Genomic DNA, 22,350 nt, shown 5'->3' with positions numbered 1-22,350 from the left:
GAAAGAGATTAGGATGCCCAGTTCTTTCTCCTCTCCTGTTTCCAACTGACAAGTCCCATGGCTGAGGTTATTGTTTATTCTCAAGAGTATGATCTTGCACTTTGTCCCATTAGCTCCTGTCCCTTTTGGAGCAGAGATCAAGCATTTTGTATTATGCAAGAAATTCCATAAAGAATACTTCAAATTAAACTTTTTAAAAGGCTAATTTCTAAAAGCCTCATTGAAATAAGGGCAAAGGTGAAAAGCCTTATGACTGCTCAAACACAGTTCAGTTACCCAAACGTCAGTTCCACAGGAAAGCCACCTCAATCCTGCTCTTTCTTGAGAAGAATGTTGGCTCATCATTTGTCACAGCTGCTTTCCCTGTTCAAATGCTTGAGTATCTGATGGGTAGGCAACTGAATCCTGCCCTGTAACTGGGATTCACCTCCAGACTTGGATCATAACCATGAGTTTGGGTCTTCAGTCTAGGTGTCTACAAGCAAACTGAACATTTGTCTGTAATGTCATTGTAAGCTGGTTAATAGAGCTGACTAGGTAAGAAAGAAAATGTGAAAGAGTCGAAAGAATTAGTAAATTTCCATTGAGAAGACAGAATGAACTTGCTGAAGGCTTTCTGATGTTTTAAAGGAGGACAAAACAAAAAAAAAGTAAGGAAGAAATGAGAAATTAGTATTATATAATATACTTCTTCCATTTCTTTATTTTTTTCTTAAGCTGTCCACTAAAGTAGTAATGTTGGAAGACAGAATATGAATGAATCTGAATAACTCAATAGGAAGTGAGAAATTCAAGCTAGCATAATTCAGCCCACAAGGCAAGGCTTCTCTACCATTTATTCTTCTTGTCTTTGAGGCTCCTTATGTAAATATTTGGGATTTTGGCAGGGTGGTTTGTCTTTGTTATTGCAATGAAAGATTTGCTGCAAGCATACTGACTGAAGTCTGCTTCATAATTATTTGCAGTAACAACTCAGCAATGGAGACTTAGAGTTGTAAACCTGCCAATTCTGTATTAATGTGATCTTATTTCCCTCTCCTTACTGCAGCAAGCACACAGTTGGTGTAGGAAGTCTGCAAAGCAGAACAAGCAACCATATCCCTCTGTGTCAACAGATTCCCAGTTCACCACTCTGCCAGCCTTCCTTCCTCAGAGCCACCGATCTGTCTCTGAACAGCCACAAGAAATGGGTCAGAAAAAGGTACATAACACAAATGGCCTTGGTCATTATCTTGGTTTCTCCCAGCAGGACTTGAGACATGGTGATCTAGGAGACTTCACACGCAGATCCAGGAGTGCTTCCATTTCTTGGTCATTTCAACGAAGCAAGTCTCTGTTCTGCTTGCCCACAGTGAACTCTTCTTCAGCATCAGAGACATTTCATTTCAGTGAACCATTTCAGTTTTTGAATACTGGATCACCTGCAACCAGGTTAAAAACATGGAAATGCAGCCCCAAGCTTAACATTGATGACCTAGAGGATGCCCAAGAGACTGATGTGGACACTGGGATGAAGCTGTCCTTCTCAGACCTGTCTGTGGTTTCTGCATACTCTGCCCTTAATGGATTTTGCAGTGAGTTGGAAGACTCTCTTCCATCACAGAAACAAACTGTCAGTAGGGCTAAACAGGCAGCCACCAGTGGAAGGCCTGTATCAGCCATGTGCAATACTTTTGAGTCAGTTGATGGTTCACTGCCTTCTCTTTCAGAATGGTCTTCCAGCTCTTTCATGTCAGCATCTCTCTCTGAGCAACACAAACAGCCCTTGAGAGCAGCTCCCTGTTCTCTGGATGATTGTGTTTGCCCAGCTTCACCAGTTAATGAAGAAGAATTTTACATCTGAGGCTTCTCTAACCTACACCTTCCAGAGGAAACGTATTCTATTTGTGAATGACAGCAATGGGTCCACCCTGAGCTTACAGAAGGTTCCTTGCTGAGGAGAAGGTGATGCAGAAGTTTGTGAAATACGTGAAGAAAATACTCAGAACCCTCTGAGAGTGGCATTCCCAAACTGGGTACAGTAAAGCCGTCTGAGATTGCACCCTGTGTCTTTGTACTGGAGGGTATGATCAGCACAGAGGCTTTTGCAAAGCAGCACAAGGTGGATGTTTTCTGACCAGCAGGACTGATGGTGAAGGAAATGCCAGAAGAGGCACATACTATTCCATTTTAATTTGGCAGAAAATGAAGACTAATTTGTGAAAACAAACTGCTTTAACTTTTCTGAGAAATTTCTGTAACTCAGGAAAGGTGGGAAAAGAAAGGGGTCTTATTTCCTATTCACAAGTTCTAAAGGCAGCAGCACAGCCCCAGTAGGGTCAGACAATAAATTTCTTGTGAGGAAACACTTTCCTTCCAACCTTTGAGAGCTGGCAGTCGTGAGGTGGGGCAGAATCACACAAATATCAAGGTTGGAAGAGGCCATCAAGATCATCTAAGTCCAAGTGACAGCTTAGCACTACCATAATCACCCCTAAACAATATCCCCAAGTGCCACAGCCTGACACCTCTTAAACACTTCACGACACTGACCCCACCAACTCCCTGGACAATTTATTCTGGTCTGACCAATTTATTAAGGTCTGACCACCCTTTCAGTGATTTTTTCCCCTGTTATATAATCTGACCTTTCCCTGGTGCAATTTAAGGCTGTTTCCTCACATTGTTGCACTCAAGATATGGCAGAAGAGAACAACACCCACTTCACTGCAACCTCTTTTCTGGTAGTTGAAGAGATCAGTGAGGTAATCCTCCAAACTAAACAATCCCAGTTCCTTCAGCTGTTTCTTATCAGACTTCTGCTCCAAACCCTTCACCAGCTCCATTGCCCTTCTCTGGACATGCTTCAGGCCCTCAATGTCCTTCCTGAACCGAGGGGCCCACAACTGAACACAAGGATTCAAGGTGCAGCTTTCACCAGTGCCAAGTAGAGGGGTCCCGCTGGCCACACTATTCCTGATACCAGGCCAGGATGCCATTGGCCTTCTTGGCCACCTGGGCACATGCTGGAGCATGTTCAGTGGCTATTGACCAGCAACCCCAGGTCCTTTTCCAGCCACTCTTCCCCCAGCCTGTTGCAATGCAGGGGATTGTTTTGACCCAAGTGCAGGACCCAGAACTTGGATCACCTTACTGAACTCCACAAGACTGTCCTCAGCCCATCAATTCAGTCTGTCACAATCCCTCTGGAGAGCCTTCCTGCCCTCCAGCAGATCAACACTCCCACCCAACCTGGTGTCATCTGTGAACTTACTGAGGATGCACTCAATCCGCTCATCCAAATCATCAATGGAGATGTGAAACAGAGCCAGCACCACTGCTGAGCCCTGGGGAACACCACCAGTTACCAGCAACCAACCGGATTTAGTTCCATCCCCCACCACTCTCTGGGCCTGGCCATCCAGCCAGTTTTATTCAGTTAAGAGTCATCCAAGCCATGAGCAACCAGTTTCTCCAGGACAGTGCTGTGGGAGACAGTTTCAAATGCATTCCTAAAGTCTGGATAGACAACATCCACAGACTTTCCCTCACCTACTGAGGGGATCCCATTGTCATAGAAGGAGATCAGGTTGGTCAAGCAGGACCTGCTTTTCATAAACCCGTGCTGGCTGGGCCTGAGCCCTTGATTGTCCTGCACATGCCATGTGATGGCACTCAGGATGATCTGCTCCACAACTTTCCCCAGTGCCAAGGTCAGGCTGATAGGCCTGTAGTTCCCCAGATTATCCTTCCAACCCTTCTTGTAGATAGCAATCACATTTGCTAATTTCCTGTTAACTGGGACTTCTCCAGGAAACCAAAACTCCTGGAAAAGGGTTGAAAGGGGTTTGGCAAGATCTTTTGCCAGCTCCCTCAATACTCTCAGGTGCATCACATCAGGGCACATAGATGTGTGTCTAACTGGGACAGAAGGTCTTTAACCCCTTCCTCACAGATAATGGGGACTTCACTCAGCTCCTCATCCCTAACTTCCAGCTGTCATTGCTGGGTGTGCTGAGGGCAGCTGGCTTTGGTAATAAATACTGGAACAAAAAAGGCATTAGGTACCTCAGCATTTTCCTCATCCCTTACACTGTGCTACCCTGTGTGTTCAGCAAAGAATGGAGACTCCGTAGCCCTCCTTTTGCTGCCAATGTATTTATAGAAACTTCTTCAGAAGAAGTGTCACTCCTTCCTCAGGGAAGAGGAAATTCCACTGTATCTTTTAATTTGACAGACCAGGATGCAGAAAGTGCCAAAAGAGAACCCTTAGACAACATTTTCAGCCCCCTCACCCAAAAAGCCTATCCTGTTCAGCTAGAAGGGAGCCCTCTGGGCTGTTGTCTGAACCACTTGTACAGACAGTGATAGCCTGAGTAAACCATGTTTGCTACTCCTAACTCAGGCAATGCAGCTTACCTTTTTGGAATACAAACCAAGAAAGATAACCCAGCATTTTTATATATTGCTACACCATTAGACCCAAATACAAGACAGCTCCCTGTTTTTTAAGGGGTTGTTATTTTTCTGTTAGAAATAATCAATGCAGAAACTTTTCCTTCATATTCCAGTGCAAGCATACTTCTTTCTGGATGAAACTCTTTTCTTCTTGAATACCTCTCCCCAAAGGGAAAACAAGTCTAATTTTCTGTCTTTCAGAAGACGTTTTTGAAATATGCATTTTTGATAACCTGTTTTGCTCTAATTTATTTGGTGTTTTTAAAAACGTAAGTGAAAAGCTGCTAATATGACAGCTAAGTACCTTCACCAGGATTTGAGTCATCTAAACAAATTTAATTATGCATGTTCTGAAAAGTTGTATTTTTGGCTAACAAGTGTCACTGAGCACAGCTCTGGTTGAGCCACTGGAGAAATGACCATGTTAAAAGGTGTATGTGTAATGCTGGATGTAGCCTATATACAGGTGTAAATGCTGAAGACCTACCATGATGGCATTGTGGTGTGTGGAATAAAAACTCATTTTCAGAGAAAGATATTTGCTGTATTGCCAGGTAATTTTAATCAAAAGAATTTCTGCTTTGGAGGGAGAGAAAAGAAAGGTGGAAAAGCACACACATACTGTAAATAATAGTTACAAAAAGTGGAACAGCTTCCCTGGCCTGTTTAGGTAAGTGCATGGTTTTTACAAACTGTTCTGGAAGAAAGTCTAGAGGAAAATGAGTACAGGTTTTTAGGGGAGGAACCTGCAGCATGAGTCCAGAAGAGGCCAGAGGGATAGTCAAGGCTTTTTCCTTTTGCTGTTGTTTTCTTCACACAGGAAAAAAGGCAACAGACTGAAGTCCAAGTCTCCTCTCTGTGAGGTTCTGTCATAGCATTTACCAGAGGTAGACTTTCTCTTTTGTGCTAAACACAGTGAATAAATAGGAAAATCTATTCAAAGTAAAGAGCACAAAAGATTATCAACCTTCTCCTGCCCTCTAAAAGTGTTTAGGCTCACTGCAGTTTTGGGTAAACTGTTCTCTTTCTGGGACCAAAAACAGCACTAATGAAGAATTTGTCATGGTGTGTTTACCTGCTCTGTGCTCCTTCAGACCCCACACAGTCTTTCCTCTGACTGTCGTGACCTTTAGATCAAATCCCTCCCTGGAACATGTGAACCTGATTTATCTGAAGTTGTATTCCCATGTATTCCCTGCCAAAATATATATAAAACACTATGAAGTCAGACTAGCCACTTTTTCCATCAGCTTGCATTGCACCATACAAACAGTAATGCCTAGGACAGTCAGCATCCACAGGTTTAAATTTATGCTTCATCATTTTCTGTCCCTAATCATGATATTTTCACAATATTTCAATAATACAGAAAACATTTGATCTGGACATGAAATTAAAAAACGCCTTTGAGCTGATGCAGTTGTCTGATTCTGGCATCATGCCAACACTCCTGACCAAAAGCTGATTGGGGTTTTTAATGAAGAGGAGGCTCTGAACCATTTTTCTGCTAAGGCATGCTTCTAGAAGGAGTCCATCACACCTGGGGGCTGATGCCTGCTGCAGCAGGAAGCACTTGTATTGGAGATCCACAGGGAAGCACAGCTCAAAGTGTCAGTCATGAAGTTCGTGTGTGCTATTAACCAGCAGCTCCTTGAGCATCTCAGCTCCCGATTTTGCCACATTAATCCTGATGGGAAGAGAGCCAAATGAGTGTCCACAGACTTTGCATTTGTACTGTCCCCACCGGTTCTGTCTCTGTTCCGTTTACTGATACCTAACTGGAGATTAAAGTTTTAATTGTTTACATTGATGGTGCTTGTAACCAAATCTTGTAAAAAAAAAAATGAGTGTCCTACTGTCAGGAAAAACAGAGGTGATAGTGTACAGAAGACTTTCTGTCTATAAAAAGAAAGCCAGATTATGAAGCATGTTTCACTGAAGGTAGGCTTCATTAATTCTCTTCCCATTATTTAAGAAGGGACTCATCTCTTCAGAGACTTGAATATGCATAGACTTCATGCCATTTACTTATTGATTTGGTTAAATTATCAACAGTGTATTTTGAGAACTGCAGGTTTTTCCTGAACTTTTTCTTCTTCTCACCCCAGAATGCCCTGCTTCTGTGAAATAAAATAGAGATGAAAAGTCAGTTGTACATAACCTTCTGTGTGTTCATTTATAAAGTATTGCAGACTTTCAGAGTATTTTAACTAGGCTTCCAAAATGACTGCAGTGCCACAAGCTCTACAGCTTTTGGCGGTGTATTTTGGTGGGATAATTACAAAATAAACACACAAAAATATTTTTGTTGGATTCAGTTTTGCCTCTGCAGACTGGGTCTTTTGATTCTCACTGTGGTGTTGTAAATAATTTTCTCTAGTAAAGCTGAATGATAAAATAGGAGCTGTGACACACATATCGGTAATCTTGCAAGCTCAAATCCCATCTGGGTTTGTTTGATTTACATTGGTCTTCATAATCATTCTTTCCTCTTATTTTCATCAGTGTGTGGTGTTACCTGTTATGCATTTCTTTATTCCCCCCACGGGACACGTCTGCATGTCAGCATTACATTGGATATGCAAAGCTGTGTAGGTTTGGCTTTGTTTGGTTTTTATGGCTTTATGGCTTAACATTTTAGGGTTTATATATATTTTTATGGCACTTACAGAGCTGTAGAAACATCAGGAGTTGGAAGAGGCTTCTGAAGGTCATCTAGTCCAAGGCATCTGCTGAAAGCAGGCACAAAGCTGCTCAAGCCTTGAGCTTTGGAGTTAAATCAAGTTGTTCAGGACCTTGCTGTGTCATACTTGAAAGTGTCTAAAGGTGGCAATGTCATGGTGTCTCTGGCAATGTGTGCCAATTACCCACTGAAATGGTGAAGAATTGCCTCCTAATCTGCAGTGAGAATTTCCCATGTCCAAAATTGTGATCCTTCCCTCTTGTTTCACTGAGCACCGTGAGAAATCCAGGCTTTGTCTTCTCTATAATCCCACTTTAGGTGCTGGAAGACTGCAGTTGCTCCTGCAGCCTTGGTCTTCTCACTCCCTGATCCTCTGAACTCTCTGAGGTTTGTCAGTATCACTCTTGTACTGACGATCCCAAAACTCTACACAGATGTATGTATGTGGATGGTGAGTGCTCAGCTGACAGGAAGAAGCATTTCTGTCAACCTGATGGCAGCTCCCTTGCTTCAACCATCCAGTATCCTGTTGGCCTTATCACTGCAAGGTTGCCCTCCTTAACCATGTTCAGCTTGCTGTTTACTGGGACCCCAAGGTTTCTTTCTTCAGAGCTGCTCTCTGGCCAGGAGATGCTTCCTCCTGTGCTGGTAGTCACTACCAGGTTAGTCCATGTCAGGTGCAGGGCTTGCATTTGCTTTTTTTGAACTCGGTGAGGTTCTCACTGGCACCTTTCTCCAGCCAGTGAAGGTCTCTGTGAGTGAGAGCCCTGCCCTTCAGTGTATCAGTCACGGCCATCACGTTGGCCAGTTTCTGTTGCACTGTCAATGGGTAGTCCATCCAGCCCTGCGGACTTGTGCATGTGCAGCTTTCTGCATCCCTGACTCAGTCTTCTAGTGTGAGTAGTAATTTTCTCCTCAGAACTTTGCTAGATACAGACACTCATATGGCAGGCCTCATAGAACATCTTGTGAGTGACGACCTCGTGACTGAAGGCAGAGGTTTTTCCAGTTGGCAGATTTTTCCAGTTACAGAAGACAGGAGATTTTCTAGTCTGTCCTGAATAACTCCTGAGTTGTTTAAGGAAGGTTCTATCTGTCTTTGCTTATTGATTGATTGGGATGTGGGAGATGCCCACAACAATATCCCTTTTGTTAGCTTCTCCTGACTCATGAGCTCTTGAGTTTCTCACCCTCTGCTCCCCCACAGACATGCACAAATTCGTGCCACTCAGTTGCTTAGAGCACAAACCTCATCACCATCTTCCATCCTTCCATAAAGAACCTGTATCCAGCCATGAAAGCTCTGGACCCAACTGCCTCATCATATCTCTAAAGCATCTGGGTTTACATCCTGAGAGTTCTGGGGTCTTCCAGGAGTGATTTTCAGGTTCAGCAGCCTGAGCTTTGGCACTGGCCATCCCATCTACCCAACAGAATGGAGCTACCGAGCTGTTGGGAATAGAGTCCCACCCCACAAAGGGCTTAGGAAGCAGTTTCAAACAGTGCACGTGTTAACTGCTGCAGAAATCAGATTATTGTTTTTCCTATCAAGTCGAGAATTCTGAAGCCAGTAACTCATTCTTAATAGGAAAACCATGCTTTTGTTCGTTCTTGTTACCCCTCTGTTACCTTTCTGTGCTGTGTGCTTTTTGAACTAGAGGGTCCATAAACATGCATAGTTTTTGGAGATTTAGATGAATTGTACAAGTGTACAGAACAGCTTGATGGTGTTTTCCATTTTATTCTGTTTCTTTCCGAGTAATGGAACATGCTACTTTGGCTGCAGCTGAGCTCTGAGCTACCCTTTTCATAGACATTTACACAGCCCTAAAGTCCAATTCCCAAGCAGAAAAAGTCAGTTGAGACCCTACTATCATGTATGTAAAATAAGATATTTTAAAATGTAATTAATTTTAGAATTAGCTACATTGAATTTCATCTGCCTTTTTATTGCTCAATTGCTGTCTATTGTGAGATTCTTCTGTAGCTTCCCCTGTTGTTCATCATCTTTACTGTCTTGGATGCTTAATAAGCTCAACAAACTCCCATCTCACAGAGCCCCCCTTTTCCAGGTTTAAGTCATGCTGAGCAATGTAAGCTTGAGTACAAATCCCTGCATGACTCCACTGCCAACCTCCTTCCACTGTCAGAGCTGGCTATTTATTTCTACCTTCTGTTTCCTGCCTTTTAATCAGCCCTGTATTCACATAACCTTACCTTTTAAACTATCGCAGCAGGATTTCTTGTGAAGGCTTTGATGAAGGGCTTTGGTAAACTGTTCTTAGCTGTACACCTCTTTGTTGATGCCTTCTGAAGCCCCAAACAGATTTAAGAGGTGTGATTTCCTTTTATAAAACCATGTTGACTCTTCCCAAAAAACAAAAATCCTCAAACTTATCTCTGTTTGGATAGTGACTTGTCTCTCATCTGAGCTCCGGTGTCATTTGAGTACAGAGCAATCCTCCCTGTGGCATTCTTTCCCAGCTTCCAGGATTCGGCCTAGTGCAAATTGCTAAATTTGCACAGAGTCCAGACTTCCTGAGCCAAAAACTGCTCAGATCACTGTGTGACCAACTGCTACATTGTGCTACCAATGGATTTATCTTCCCTCAATTTGTCAGATTTCATGCTGAATCTCTCTTAATTCCTTGGGTTTCCACAGCAGCTCAGGGCAATGAGCAGCACTGAATTCATTACCTGCATGAGAAGAGAGACACATTTATTTGCAGCCTTCACCCAGACAGTTTCACTGAACACTTTCAGTTCCAGAAGTCAGTACAGGTTTCTGGGCCATGTTGCCTCAGTAGCTGGGGAGGATTGTGTCCCCATGAGCTCAGGAAGGAACGGGTTGGGAGATAGCTGTGGAGGAATCTGCTTGTTTTGGAAAGCCTTGCAACCTTCCAAGGCATAAATCCTGTGGAGGAGTATGTCTTCAGTGGTAAAGGGAAGTGGGACAGGGAGCAGGTTCACATGCTGGATTGTTTGATTGCTTGTCTCTGTTTTGGACCACTTCAAGCAGCTTTCACCAAGACATTTCCTGGTGGTGCCCTTCACCCCTAGGACTGTCCTCAGTATGGAACAGGTTACATCAAGCTTTGGCGTCTGTGTCTCCAACACTCTCCCACCAGGCTTTTCTGCATCTTCCTATCATCCCACGTTCCCTTGGACATCTCACAGCGTGAAACTCAGCCTCTCAGGATCATGCTGTAAAAAGCACCTCCCACTGCAGGGCAGTCCTCACTTCAGCTCAGATATCAGCCCCAGCACAGTGGGCTGGCTATGTCCGAGCTGACCGGGTCCTGCGGCAGCCCAGGAGGGAAGCCAGGCCAGCTGTGTCTAGTGACCTGTGAAGCATCTCTGAAACCTGTGGACCCAACTCAAGCAGTGCTGGGCTGGCCTTGGAGCTCAAGAACAGCATTCAAACTGCTGCTACTATTTTAAATTTTTTTTTTAGCAGCTTACAGATAGGCAGCGTTGATTCAATTTGGCCGCAGAAAGGCAGTCTTAGAGGGCTCCACAGCTGTGCAGGTGCATCCTGCCCCTGCTGCGCCTCAGCCTCCTGCATAAAGGCATGGCTGCCGTTTTAATCAGATCAGTCCTTTTCAATCCCTTTCCTCCTGAATATATGGTGCATTAAATGGAAAAATAGCTTGGTAGGTCGAGGCCATTAATCCAATCTGCCCGTTATAAATGAAAACTGCCGAGTTAATGGCGCACGATGAAGCGGCGATGGAAATGGATCTCGCCGAACTGACCGGTCGGTCGGCGAATGACGCCGTTCCGGGACCGCGCAGCGCCTGTGCCGTGTGACGGGCTGGCAGCGATGCCGGGGAGCCACCGGCCCGCACAAGTGCCTGGTGCCATCTCGTGGTGCTGGCGCGCACGGGTGGCAGCGCACGGAGCTGCGGGCCCGGGCGGTGCCGCCCGCGGGACAGCGGGAGCCTCGGGCTCCGGCTCGGTGCCCGGCTGCCCCGCAGCCTCCGTGCCCGCAGCTCAGCCTCAGCTGCTCGCAGTGCCCGTGCTGCGCCCCAGCCCGCTGCTCTGCCTCTCTGCCCGCCCTCCCTCCCTCCCTTCCAGCGCCAAGCTGGGCAGCAGAACAACCCAGTGACCTTAGGGGCTCTGCCGTGTGCCAAGGGCGAGGAAGCGGCCACAGCCCACGGGGCTGCTCTTGGGATGGAGCCGAACATCCGCTGGGAAGGAGACCCTGAGCACGGCACGGTAAGCCGGCTGCCTGTCACGAATTCCTCTGTTCGCTTTGATGAAAAATTCAGCCCTCCTGGTACGGAGATAATCTGCTAAGTATGACCCAAGTCCTGCCAAGACAATGCTTCTTGTGAGGTTAGCAGTGCTACTGGAGAGCTCCTGCTCCTTAGGTGTAATGAACCTGGGGACAGGGCTGCCCGGAACACATACTCTTTAAGAATGCAACACAGAATACCAATTTTATAATTCCCCTTGCCTCCATGAATTAACAGCCATTTTTTGCAGCTCACATGTACTGTTGCGTGGACATGGTTTTTTTTAACTGGGCTGTGATTAGGAGCAAGAGAATTTTTCACATGGTTTACCATTACATGGTTATGAGTCCCACTTTTTCCTACTTTTGGGGCATTTTTTTATTTTTTGTCACAAGAAAGCAAAGCTTTAACTAATTACTCTGTTCCCCCTCTTATGGAATTTGACCAGATGCCAATGTTCCCCTGTTGTGCCATGTAAAGCCACAGAAATATAGCCTCTGCCCTTCAAGTCCTTCTCCCTGCTACTTTGCTGCCTTGCTCTTGCTTTCAAGAGTTCAGTGTCCTGTGGTTTTCCCACAGGAGGGGTGAGGATACCAGTTGCCACCCTGCCACGTGTTTAAAGACTCTGCAAAAGTTTTGAAGCAAGGACTTCTGGGGCTCCCTGAGGCAGCAGCAGATACAACCACTGCCAGGTCTGCTGCTGCCAGACAGCTGGCCATGAGGTCAGGGTAGCGCTGGGACAAGCCACAGGGCAGGAGAGGAGCAGAAAGATGGGAACCATCTGTGACCCTCCTCCCATTTTCTAGCCCCAGATGGTGAACTAGCTTCAGGCCTGTGGGGCTGTGCAATAATCCACTCTTTGAGGATGAGATAGGGAATATGGAGGGAAGCCATCAGCCCTGGGGGATAAGGATGCTGAAGCTGTCAGGTTGCCAGCAGGGCCCAAGCGCACAGTGTTTTCCAGATTTCCAGGATAATTTTTGCTCTGTGTTGGTTTGCTTTTCCAACCACTTTCTTTGCAGGTGAGTTCTTTTGGATTCATGCTGCCAGTCCCCACAGATGTCCTTCCTTCCTTCCTTCCGCCACTTCCGCCACTTCCTTCCTTCCGCCACTTCCTTCCGCCACTTCCGCCACTTCCTTCTGCCACTTCCTTTTGCCACTTCCTTCCGCCACTTCCTCCCTTCCACCTATTCCTTCCTTCCTTCCGCCACTTCCGCCACTTCCTTCCGCCACTTCCTTCCTTCCGCCACTTCCTCCCTTCCACCTATTCCTTCCTTCCTTCCGCCACTTCCTTCCTTCCTTACGCCACTTCCTTCCTTCCGCCACTTCCTCCCTTCCGCCTCTTCCTTTCTTCCTTCCACCACTTCCTTCCTTAAGCAGGACAGGACCCAGGACCCCTTTCTTCTCCTGCCCATTCCTCTCTTTAGCACCTCCTCACTAAATCCACTGAATTTGGTACTTACCTTGTCTCCAGGAGATTGCAAGGGGAAAAACTCTTCTTTCAGCACAGCTGGGATTCATTCAGTGACACCCCAGGGATGCAGCTGCTGGTGTTCTCTGCAATGGAGGCTCGTTGTCTCTTAGACATGCCAGGTCACCAGAACATTTTCTGACGATGCCATTTTTGGTAGATGGCCCAAAGAAAAATTGGCTGCTCTCTGGAGTGACAGCTAGATTGCAGCCTGACATGAATGAAGAGCACAGCAAGATGGAACAGATTTTTGCTCCAAGCCTTCTCTGCTGATGTGTTAACTTTGGCAGCATCATTTGGAGGAAAAAGTGAATTAATCTCATTGGAGTTGTGTACAAAAGAGACTGGGAGAAGGAATGGGGGGGAAAAAAAGGATGTGTGAATCTATGTTGATTATTTTGAAGCCATAAACAAGTGGCATCAGAAAAGATTTTGACAACCATATGGACTTTCAGAAGTGCGAAATCTTCTGAAAATGATGTGCAATCATGTAGGGGCGGGCATAAAAAAAAAGTAAAGAAGACAAGATATGGATTGATGAGACATACAGACAGCAGACTGCAATCTGTGATATAGGAGTTAAGATTCTGGGTACATGAAAAAAATGTTACTTAGAAAAAAAATATATAAATTAAATCAAATTAAATTAAATTACATAAGAGAATGCTCCCAAAGGTAATAGAAATAACAGTCAATCCTATTTCTTATTGCTGGTTTTCAGAACTAGACTCTGGGGAACAGCAGTCTCAGGGACTGAGCAACAGCTTTCCACTGAAATAATAATTGTTTTTCTGGGAAGCTTCACTGAAGATGCCACATGCAATCTGGATTTTACACGGAGCCAAACCACAGGCAGAAGAGTGCAGGTCCTGCTGAAGGGCATCAGCTGCACTGGCTGAGGTCAGGAACAGCTGTGGCAGGGCAAGGTATCTCCCCTGATGTTCTCCAAGGGGACACTTTTATCCCAGAGCTTGGGAAGTGCTGCCTGAGAGGCAAGTAGGATGACAAGAAAGCAGATTTGCAAATTTTGTAGCTTTGGTGTAGCACGTTTCCACACAAGCTGTATGTGTGTGTGGCAGGGACATGCCCATGGGCCACATGAGGGTGCGTGATGTGACACACAGCAGAGGAGTTAAGTGCTGCTCTGCTGCCCTGGGGAAGCAGGGCTATTGGCAGGGGCAACCCATCAGGTCTGGACAAGGGCCACCACGCTGCCTGAGGTCTTGCCTGCTAGGAGAAGAGAAGCTTGAGAGGCCTGGGCTCTCTCTGGGGACCAAGTTTAAATGCAGGCACTCTGAGCCTTTTTACAACCTGATTGTTTGATGCCTTTGCCCTTTAAGTTATCACAGTGCACAATAATGTGGGACAAAAATTGCAGCAAAATACTTTTCAGGTTTGATTTATAAATTGGTCTGATTTGCTTCTAATTTCAGCTTCCCCTGTGACAGCATTCCAGGTCCAGATTCTGGTTTGTATTTCTTTTCTTGTTGCATCACGGGAGAATGGGAAAAGCAGATGAAAGGTGAAATACTGAAAATGGAAAACAAACCAGCTATGCCGTCTTAAAGAAGCAGGAAGAAAAGTAGGCTGAGCTCTCAGATGAGAAATGATTTTTCATGGGAAAATACAGATCAGGGCAAGAGTTGGCTTTTATGTATCAGTAGGGGTGTATGATGGGATGAAATAGATGATGCATATGAAATGAATCTGTTTGCATAGTTTGAACATTGAAACAGTCCAGGATCTGTGCACTGTAGATAATATACACTATCCCATAGCCTGATGCTTAGAGTCCTCTTCCCATTCTGCAGTATTTCCATTAGACCTCAATCCTTATGAAGTCAGTACACACCCAAAAATGTTCACACACATATTAAATTTTTCAATATATATCTTCTAAGTATACCCTTCCTTTCTTTCCCTTTGCCTTTCACCCTACAGCTCTTTGTTGTTTGGTGACATTAGCACAGTCATCAGTAAATTTGGTGTCTCAGAGTCTCTTTCCACCACTGAAGGTGGTACTTGGAGTTAGTCCTAAGAGGTTCCAGCAAGAAAATGTCACTGAAGAGAATGATATGAACTGTATAGAGAAACTTTTTTTTTTTTTTTTTTTTTTTTTTTTTTTTTTTTTTTTTGTTATTTGAAAAGAAAACTGAGAATACTTTTAAGATTCCATGATCTGTATTTTCAGACTCTGGAGTGACAGGCCAAAAGAAAAGCACATCAAGACCCCCCCTTATTTCTTTATTTAATGAGATATGGGGTTTAGCTGAGGAATTTAAATGATTGACTGGGAAGTATTTGAAATTCTTGAGGGTCATAAAGATCAAGGCAAATGGATCAATCAAAAATAATTACTTTTGACACTGTGACAATGGCTAGAGCTTTCTTTTTTCCCTCAAACAATCTATGAATATTTTTTCTCTTCTTGAAATGCTGAAGTAGAGTATTATTTTCCAAGGAACTGCAACATTAAATGTCCCCATATTTGACAAAAGCACTTAAAGAAGGCTGTAGCTGTTCTATTTCTAAATGAAAGGAAATACTGATAAAGAAAAATTTCTTAATTCAGGATCCATCCATTTATTCATTCATCAACTGGTCCTTTGACACTTTTTCCTAATTAATAGAGTTGTTATGAGACCAAATAGCAACAAAAAGACATTAAGCATGGGGGGCAAAAAGCATTGAGAAGTGAATGTTTTGCATTTAATTACAACAGCCATGCAGAGATCATATGTGCTGTGCCACATCTCAAGTAGAATCAGCACGTTGTTGTCCCTTTGAAGAGCTCCTTCACCAGACCAATTAGATTTCTAACACTTTTTCTTCTCTACTACTAGTAGTGTGTCAGATGAAACAAGATAATTTAACAGTTTAATTTTGTTTTATTCCAGAAAACAGATTTACTGTTTCCAAGCATACAACCTCCGGGGCTGGGAATACAACAGTGCTGAGGGTGCCAGCGTGAAAGGCATCTCTGGACAAAAGTGCACAGGGAACAGCTCTAGATGAAAGATCAGTAGCCATCCTGTAGTGAATGGCACATCCTCCTGTGTGGCTTCACACAAGACCCTCAATCATGCTGTGTTCCAGTTTTCCAAGAAAAAATTGAGAATAACCTTATGTGTGTCACCAAGCATAGCTCTAATATCGTCCTGCTTACTACAAACATAAACAAAATAATCTTATTTTATTAGATGCCTATTCCACCAGACTCCTGTTTAAAGGAGGAGAAGGCAGTGCTTGTTTTCTGTAGGAACTGGCTCAGCATTACAATCCTGAAAGCTCAGCTTGGAGTCAGCTCTCTTTTCCTGCCTGTTTCCAGCTGTGTCAGAAAGAGCTAATGGCTGGATACCAGGCAGACTGCACACTGACACAAGAGAGGTCAGCTTCCCAAAATTACTGCCTCTCTGGGGATTATTTTAACTCTCTTGATCTCCAAGAACTATCATGCCTCAGAGAGGAATGCTTCAGAGTTGAGGGGAAAAAGAGAAGAATGAGCTTGGAAAGCAAACAAACTACCCTGGAAACCAGCGCTTGTTCACGTGAGTATGTTCTTGGCCTACTCCCATGGCCTGAGCTGGCCTTTGGAGCAGTCTGAAAAAAGGTAAACCCTAAGCAGTGAATCCCACCATCCTCAGAGGACTGCAGGTGCCTTGATCACCACTTTAACTAACGAAATTCCATGTGGCTCCTTTGTGAATTTGCCTGGTGTTAGCTAAGTCAGGATCAGCAAGTTTACTTTTCAGGATCCCATTTCTGGGACATTCTCCTCTGACTTTTGGTCTGCTATTTCCTTGTTCTTGACATCTGTATGAGCATTTGCAACAATACAGAATTAAAATTTCAATTTTAAAGTTGTTTCCCTGAGCTGAAAGGGTGATTCTATAAGCCTGCCTTGATCTAATGCATGAGGCCTGGGTGACCACCACAAACAAGACCACATTTCAAAAGTCATGGTCCCACAGAGCTGAGGGTCTGTGAAGAGCCTGCAGACAGCAAGTCTTATTCTGTCCTGCCCAAAAAAAATTATTTTAGTATCTTGTATCTCTATTGTAGTGCTGGGCTGGCCATGCCACTCTTAGGGAGATCAAGAGCCAGAGCAGTTAGCACCCAGCGTTAACACTGGGTAGGAATTCTTTTGGCTCTGCAGCAAGGTTTCCCTGCCACCTCATGTCCCCAGTTTTCTGTGTTGCCTTAGCAGAGGATGGATCGAGCCTGGCAGAGTGGAGCACCATCACCTCCCAACACCAGCGACTCAGAGGAGGCAACTGTTCCCATGGGACTGCAACCCCACTTTTTAATGGCAGGCACACCTAATATACCCCTTCTAGGAGTGTGTGGATACTCTTCCCTTGGCTGGGGACTCCCCTAAGGCTGAGCAGAATAGATTTGCCCACAGTTGTTGGTATGGGTGAGTAACATCAATCTCTACCTAATTGTTTTGTTAGCTTCGCTATCGCTGTTTCAATATTACTTCAATAAATAGTGCACTGCACTAGTAGCTATAACTATCTGTACTGTGTAGTAAATCATTCTGATTAAGGTCTTTTAGTCTAATCATTATAATTATCACCATCAATAAAATAAATAATTTATTTTATTCACATAAATATATTTGGTTTTTCTTCCTTAATCTTGCAGTCCAAATCCACACAAGGATTCAATTACACCTATATAATCCTTTAAACATAAAGTCTGGGGCAAAGACTGGATCCATCTGCACCTAGATTCCTCTCTGAGGAGGAGTTTGGAAAGCAAGGTGGTTTTTTATGCACCTCGTGACTCAGTGAGAGAGAGCAGTTCTCTAATAAACCTTGTCTGGAGCTTCTGTTCTGCTTGCCACACCTGCATCAGGAGAGGGCGGAGAGCAGGGATCTGGCCTGGTAGAGTGCCCCACCAGCAAATGCCATCTGTGACAATGAAATCTTGATAGAAAGGCGTTAAGAAGAGGCCTTCTCATGGGTGCCTTCCCCTTGCCTTGCAGCTGCACCTTTGTACAGCAGCCTCCCCGCTGCATGTTTGAAGCTGTGTCTGCCCGTGGCTCACCCAGGACACGGAGCACAGACCTCCCTCCGTGAAGCACATACACGGGCAGATAATCCAGATCAGTTTACCTCTGTGTACCTGGCAGCACGCTACTGTGCACTGACCAAATATCAGAAGAGTTTCTGGTTAATTAGGATCAGATTAATCCCTGCTGACTGCCTGTCTCTGTGTAAAAAGGGCACTAGAGGTTAGAAAATATTAAGTACCTTAAATGTCTACTTGCATAATGTAAAAACTTACTGAAGATCCAGACTCTGTGTTTGAAAGTGTTGACGTGAAATAATTTACCCCTAGAGGCATTTAAATGTGCTTCTTATCCTATCAAAGCAAAAGAATCCATTAAAAATTTTCCAGGATGAAATGTAATAAATGCTTGACCATGGAAAATAACAAACCTGCAGAACAGTGGAAACAAGACATCTACAAAAGAAGTGCCTTAGAGATTCTGAACATTATTTCCAATTTCAAAGAATTTAGCTGAGCATATAAAGTATCATTTTTATAGCTGCAATAAAGCTTTTCTATGATACAATTGTACATAATTTTCAATTTTATTCGTTCCAATTTATCATAAGAATACAGCAGGTAATAATTAGATAGTTTCAGATATACCTCCATTCTATGGTATTCCCCAAGGACCCCAGAGGGCTTCACAGGAAAGACACATTTCCATGTTCTTATATGCTCAAATTACTTAACACATTCATGACACTAAAATGTAGATTATATTTGGTTGAGATACTTTGCTATGCCTGAGCATGTATGTGATTATAGGACATGTCAAAATATGGAGAACTTTTGTGCTATTCTCTTTAAATAAGGAAAGTTCCTGAGGTTGATTTAAAAACTGACCTGATAGAAGGAAGATTTTTAGAGGCAAGACACACTAATAAAGGATCTGTGGGTCTGTGAGAAGTGTCAACTTTACACACATCTTCACATAACCTGATAGGTCTTTGGGCCTTTTTTCTTTCTTATTTTTTGTTACTGGCACATTTATATAAGTATTGAGAACACTTATATAATAACAGGATATTAGCTTAATTTGAGGTCATCTGTTCTTGTGACTTACTCCCCATTTACAGTCATAAGCTCCTCATTGTGACATCACCTTGGCGGCCTCAGCAGTACCTGTGATGTCACCAAAAGGGATTATAACCTGAAGCTGGGAGAGCAGATCAGCTTCCCAAGAATAAAGGTTTTTCCAAAGAATAAAGGTTTTTTGTTTTTCCCTGCTAGCAGAGGGACATGAGGACACCCCCACTCTTTCTCCCCTGCCTGTCATGGTGGAGCAGGACCATTTCACCGCACGGGCTGGAAATGCAAGGGGCTGCCTGGGTAGGAGGGTTTGCTTAGTTTGGGTGAACTTATGTGCAGAGAAGTGCATGCAGGAGGAAATATTTGCAACATGTGCAAACACACACAACTGTGCTTCTCTGCCCAGCTTGGGGGCACATCACAAGCTGGGGTGGCCTATGCAAAGCCATGTTCTTCCACATTATTCACTCCATAAATTCCCATTTCATCTCAACTCTCTTGTCTACTCAACCACATCCCTCTTTCTGAAAACCAGACTTCTTATAAGAAGTCAGCACTGCAACTTCATAAACATCTTTATGTTTTCATCTTCTGTTTGGTTCCCTGCCATTTCAGTCAGATCAGAAGCAGAAACTTCAGCTGGCAATGTGCTCATATGAGGACCTCTTCCTATGTCATTTACTTGGCATCGTTCACTTGGCACTGTGAGAGCCTGTGATAGACAGTTAGACAAGCATTTGGGGGTACCAGTTTTTAACTTACTTTGTATTCCATGTCAACAGCAAATGCATTTAATTTGTTGGTTCATGGAGTTGTCTGGGAGGAAAATATGCTGCCACAGTGCTGCTCCCCCCTCCTGCTTTGGCTTACTGGCATGTCTTGTCTGAGTGTGAATCTCCACCAGGCCCCATGCCGGGTACTGACTCTATCTCAGGAGAATTTTAAGTCTGCAGATACCAAAAGGGTGATGTCTGGGGGCAGAGGTGGCATCTCACAGACTGGCAAGTCAACTCTGAACATGCTGATGCAGCACCTCTGAGCCACTGCAGTCAGCTAAGCAGCTGATCTGTGACAGCAGCCCTCACAGGTCAGCTGTGCACAGGGACAGGCTCTTATCACACATTCAGAGTCCACAGGGAAGAGACTTTACTGCTAAGGTCTTCATAAAACACTGCAGAAAATATATACACAGTGAGATTATCTCTTTGTACCTCATGCATCATTTTCCTGGTGTTCCTTAAGCTGTCTTCCCTATGACATGCATAGGACAACTATTGCATTACAACAAGGATGTGCAAAATCTTTAGTCTTCCTTCCCTCAATCAGATTTTCTTCCTTTTTTCCTTTTCTTTTCTTTTTTTTTTATTCAAATAAATTTCATCAACCATAAGAGAAGAAGTGGTCTTATTCTTGTAGTTTCTCAGCCCTTTTGAATTTTCTCTATGAAAAAATACATAATGAGAACAGCCACTGTCAGAAAACTGCTTGATTTGGGCTCTTATTCTGCCTACACTTCTGCATGTGGAAACGACTGTCATTTCATCAGTGTTATGGCATTGACCTCATCCAGTGGAAGTGGAACTCCTGTTTGCTTTGCTTCACACCAGAGAAAGGCACTGTTCTTCCCATGGCAGAAGACATCACACAACATGTTAGAAACAGCTACCCTGCAAACTTGAACTTAACCCCAGCACCAATTTCTCACACCACTTATTAACTTACTGCCTGGCTCAGTTTTTGGTTGCTGTCAATAACTGTCACTAACTGTCTTCAAAACTGCCCCCAGGAAAAGTCCAGGTCTTGTTTATTCCCAGACTCAACTCAAAAGCTCCTGTGGCATAGCCTGGCCCAAATCTGGATCCTCCAGTCAGTCCTCTGTCACCAACCCATCCTCCAAGTGTGCCCTTGGGGCATCTCCCAGGGCAGAAAACTCTGATTCCCAGGGTGATGCTGTGAAACCACTACTCTGTTATTCTACGTGGAGTACTAGAGATAGAGGAAAATCCATCAAAATGTTACATTCATGTTTTAGACCCACAGGGGCTGAAGAGGACTGGGAACCAAGTGCTGCACAGTTTGGTCATAGCCAGCCTGTGCCACTGCTCCTCTGCTACCCAGCCTGCAGCCATGGGCAGGGAGAATACCTCCTCCTGTGGAGCTGCCAAAAAGCCTTCATTACTGCTAAAAGCACTTCTTTCCACCTGGAGCAGGCCAGGAGGGAAGTGATCCAGGGGGTCCAGCAGAATGGAGTTCCATTGTGGAACTCTACACTGTATGACCTCCCCAGAAGGTCCAGACTGGCACCAAGCTCATCTGTTCAAACCATGACACCTCGCTGAGCAGATGGATTTTTCCTTCGGAAGCAACCCTCTAAAGTGGTCACCCTTTGAAGAGCCAGATTTTGTCCTCACACCCCAGCGGGAGGCAGAGGCAGTGTTGGTTTTTACATGGCATGAGGACAGCAGTAAACAAATTCACTTGCATTTGCTCATCTGGGAGTTTTGTGGCTCCACAGCCATCTGCCTTCCCACAGAATAAGCTCTGTATGAAATGATGATGCCAGTTTTTCTTATCCTAAGATTCAGCAGAACCACCTTCCTGACTGAGCAAATGTGCTGGCATCTTGCAGGCTTGCTCCTGGAGGAGAGGTGTAAGCAGGAAGGAAGCTGGTTTGGATCCATTTACTTTCCCTAGGGTTATTCTATGTGTTAAGGAGAGCTACCACACAAAAGTCAGATGCAGACAGAAGGTTAAATTCTGCTCTCATTTGTGCAGGGGTAAATGCACAGTAGCCCTGCTGATAACGGGGTTATGCTGGAGTGGAAGGAAGACTGCAGGACACTGACCTGACACAGAAAAGCTAACAGGAGAGTTTTGAAGAGGAAAACCTGCTTCTTACTGGTTCTCTCATACTTTTCTCTTCCAGCCTATCCCTGGGCCAAATTCTGCTCCAGATCACTGTGCAAAGTGCGTGCAACAGAAGCACAAACTGGCCAGAACCCAAAGCAGAACAGCTCTCCCTTTCCTCTCAGCAGCCACACCAAACTCGGGCTCAGTTTTCTAAGAACACATAAATCAGAGAAAACTCTAGCCTCCTGTGAGAAAAAAATTGGTTGTGGGGAAAGGTTTCCAAAGAAATCTTTCTTTGCCCATAGTGCCCATGCAGGCTGTGCCTTTCCCTCTGGTTTCTAATTTCAGTCCTGTGACTTCTGGCTGCTTCCAGGGCTGATAAGTTCCTGACCTTCCTCCCTCTTGCCACCACCACCACCACAGAGGCTCCACCCTGAGTCTGTTTTCCAGAGTCATGGAGCACCCTGTCTCGCAGAGGAGTCTCCCAGCCCACAGCCTCCCAGCAGCTCTTCATTTGCTCAAGGATCCAAGTTTGTGTTGATGGTTTGCATTTACACTCCTGCACCGGAGAGCAGAATCTG

At 44.5% G+C, this 22,350-nt stretch overlaps 1 protein-coding gene across 1 annotated transcript in view; it reads left to right on the top strand.

The window, feature by feature from the left end:
* The window catches only part of FAM124A (family with sequence similarity 124 member A), a 36,654-nt gene extending 34,778 nt beyond the window's left edge, over positions 1–1,876 (top strand). Inside the window, exon 4 of the mRNA XM_038139576.1 lies at positions 1,049–1,876. Coding sequence (XP_037995504.1) covers positions 1,049–1,843 — 795 coding nt within the window. The 3' untranslated portion in view covers positions 1,844–1,876. The remainder of the gene's footprint in view (positions 1–1,048) is intronic.
* Positions 1,877–22,350: the final 20,474 nt, after the last annotated feature.

The sequence above is a fragment of the Motacilla alba genome, chromosome 1 (genome assembly GCF_015832195.1).
Source record: "Motacilla alba alba isolate MOTALB_02 chromosome 1, Motacilla_alba_V1.0_pri, whole genome shotgun sequence".
In the NCBI taxonomy this organism is placed as follows: domain Eukaryota; kingdom Metazoa; phylum Chordata; class Aves; order Passeriformes; family Motacillidae; genus Motacilla; species Motacilla alba.
The sequence above is the reverse complement of the archived record's forward strand: the minus strand, read 5'-3'. Positions and strand labels throughout refer to the sequence as shown.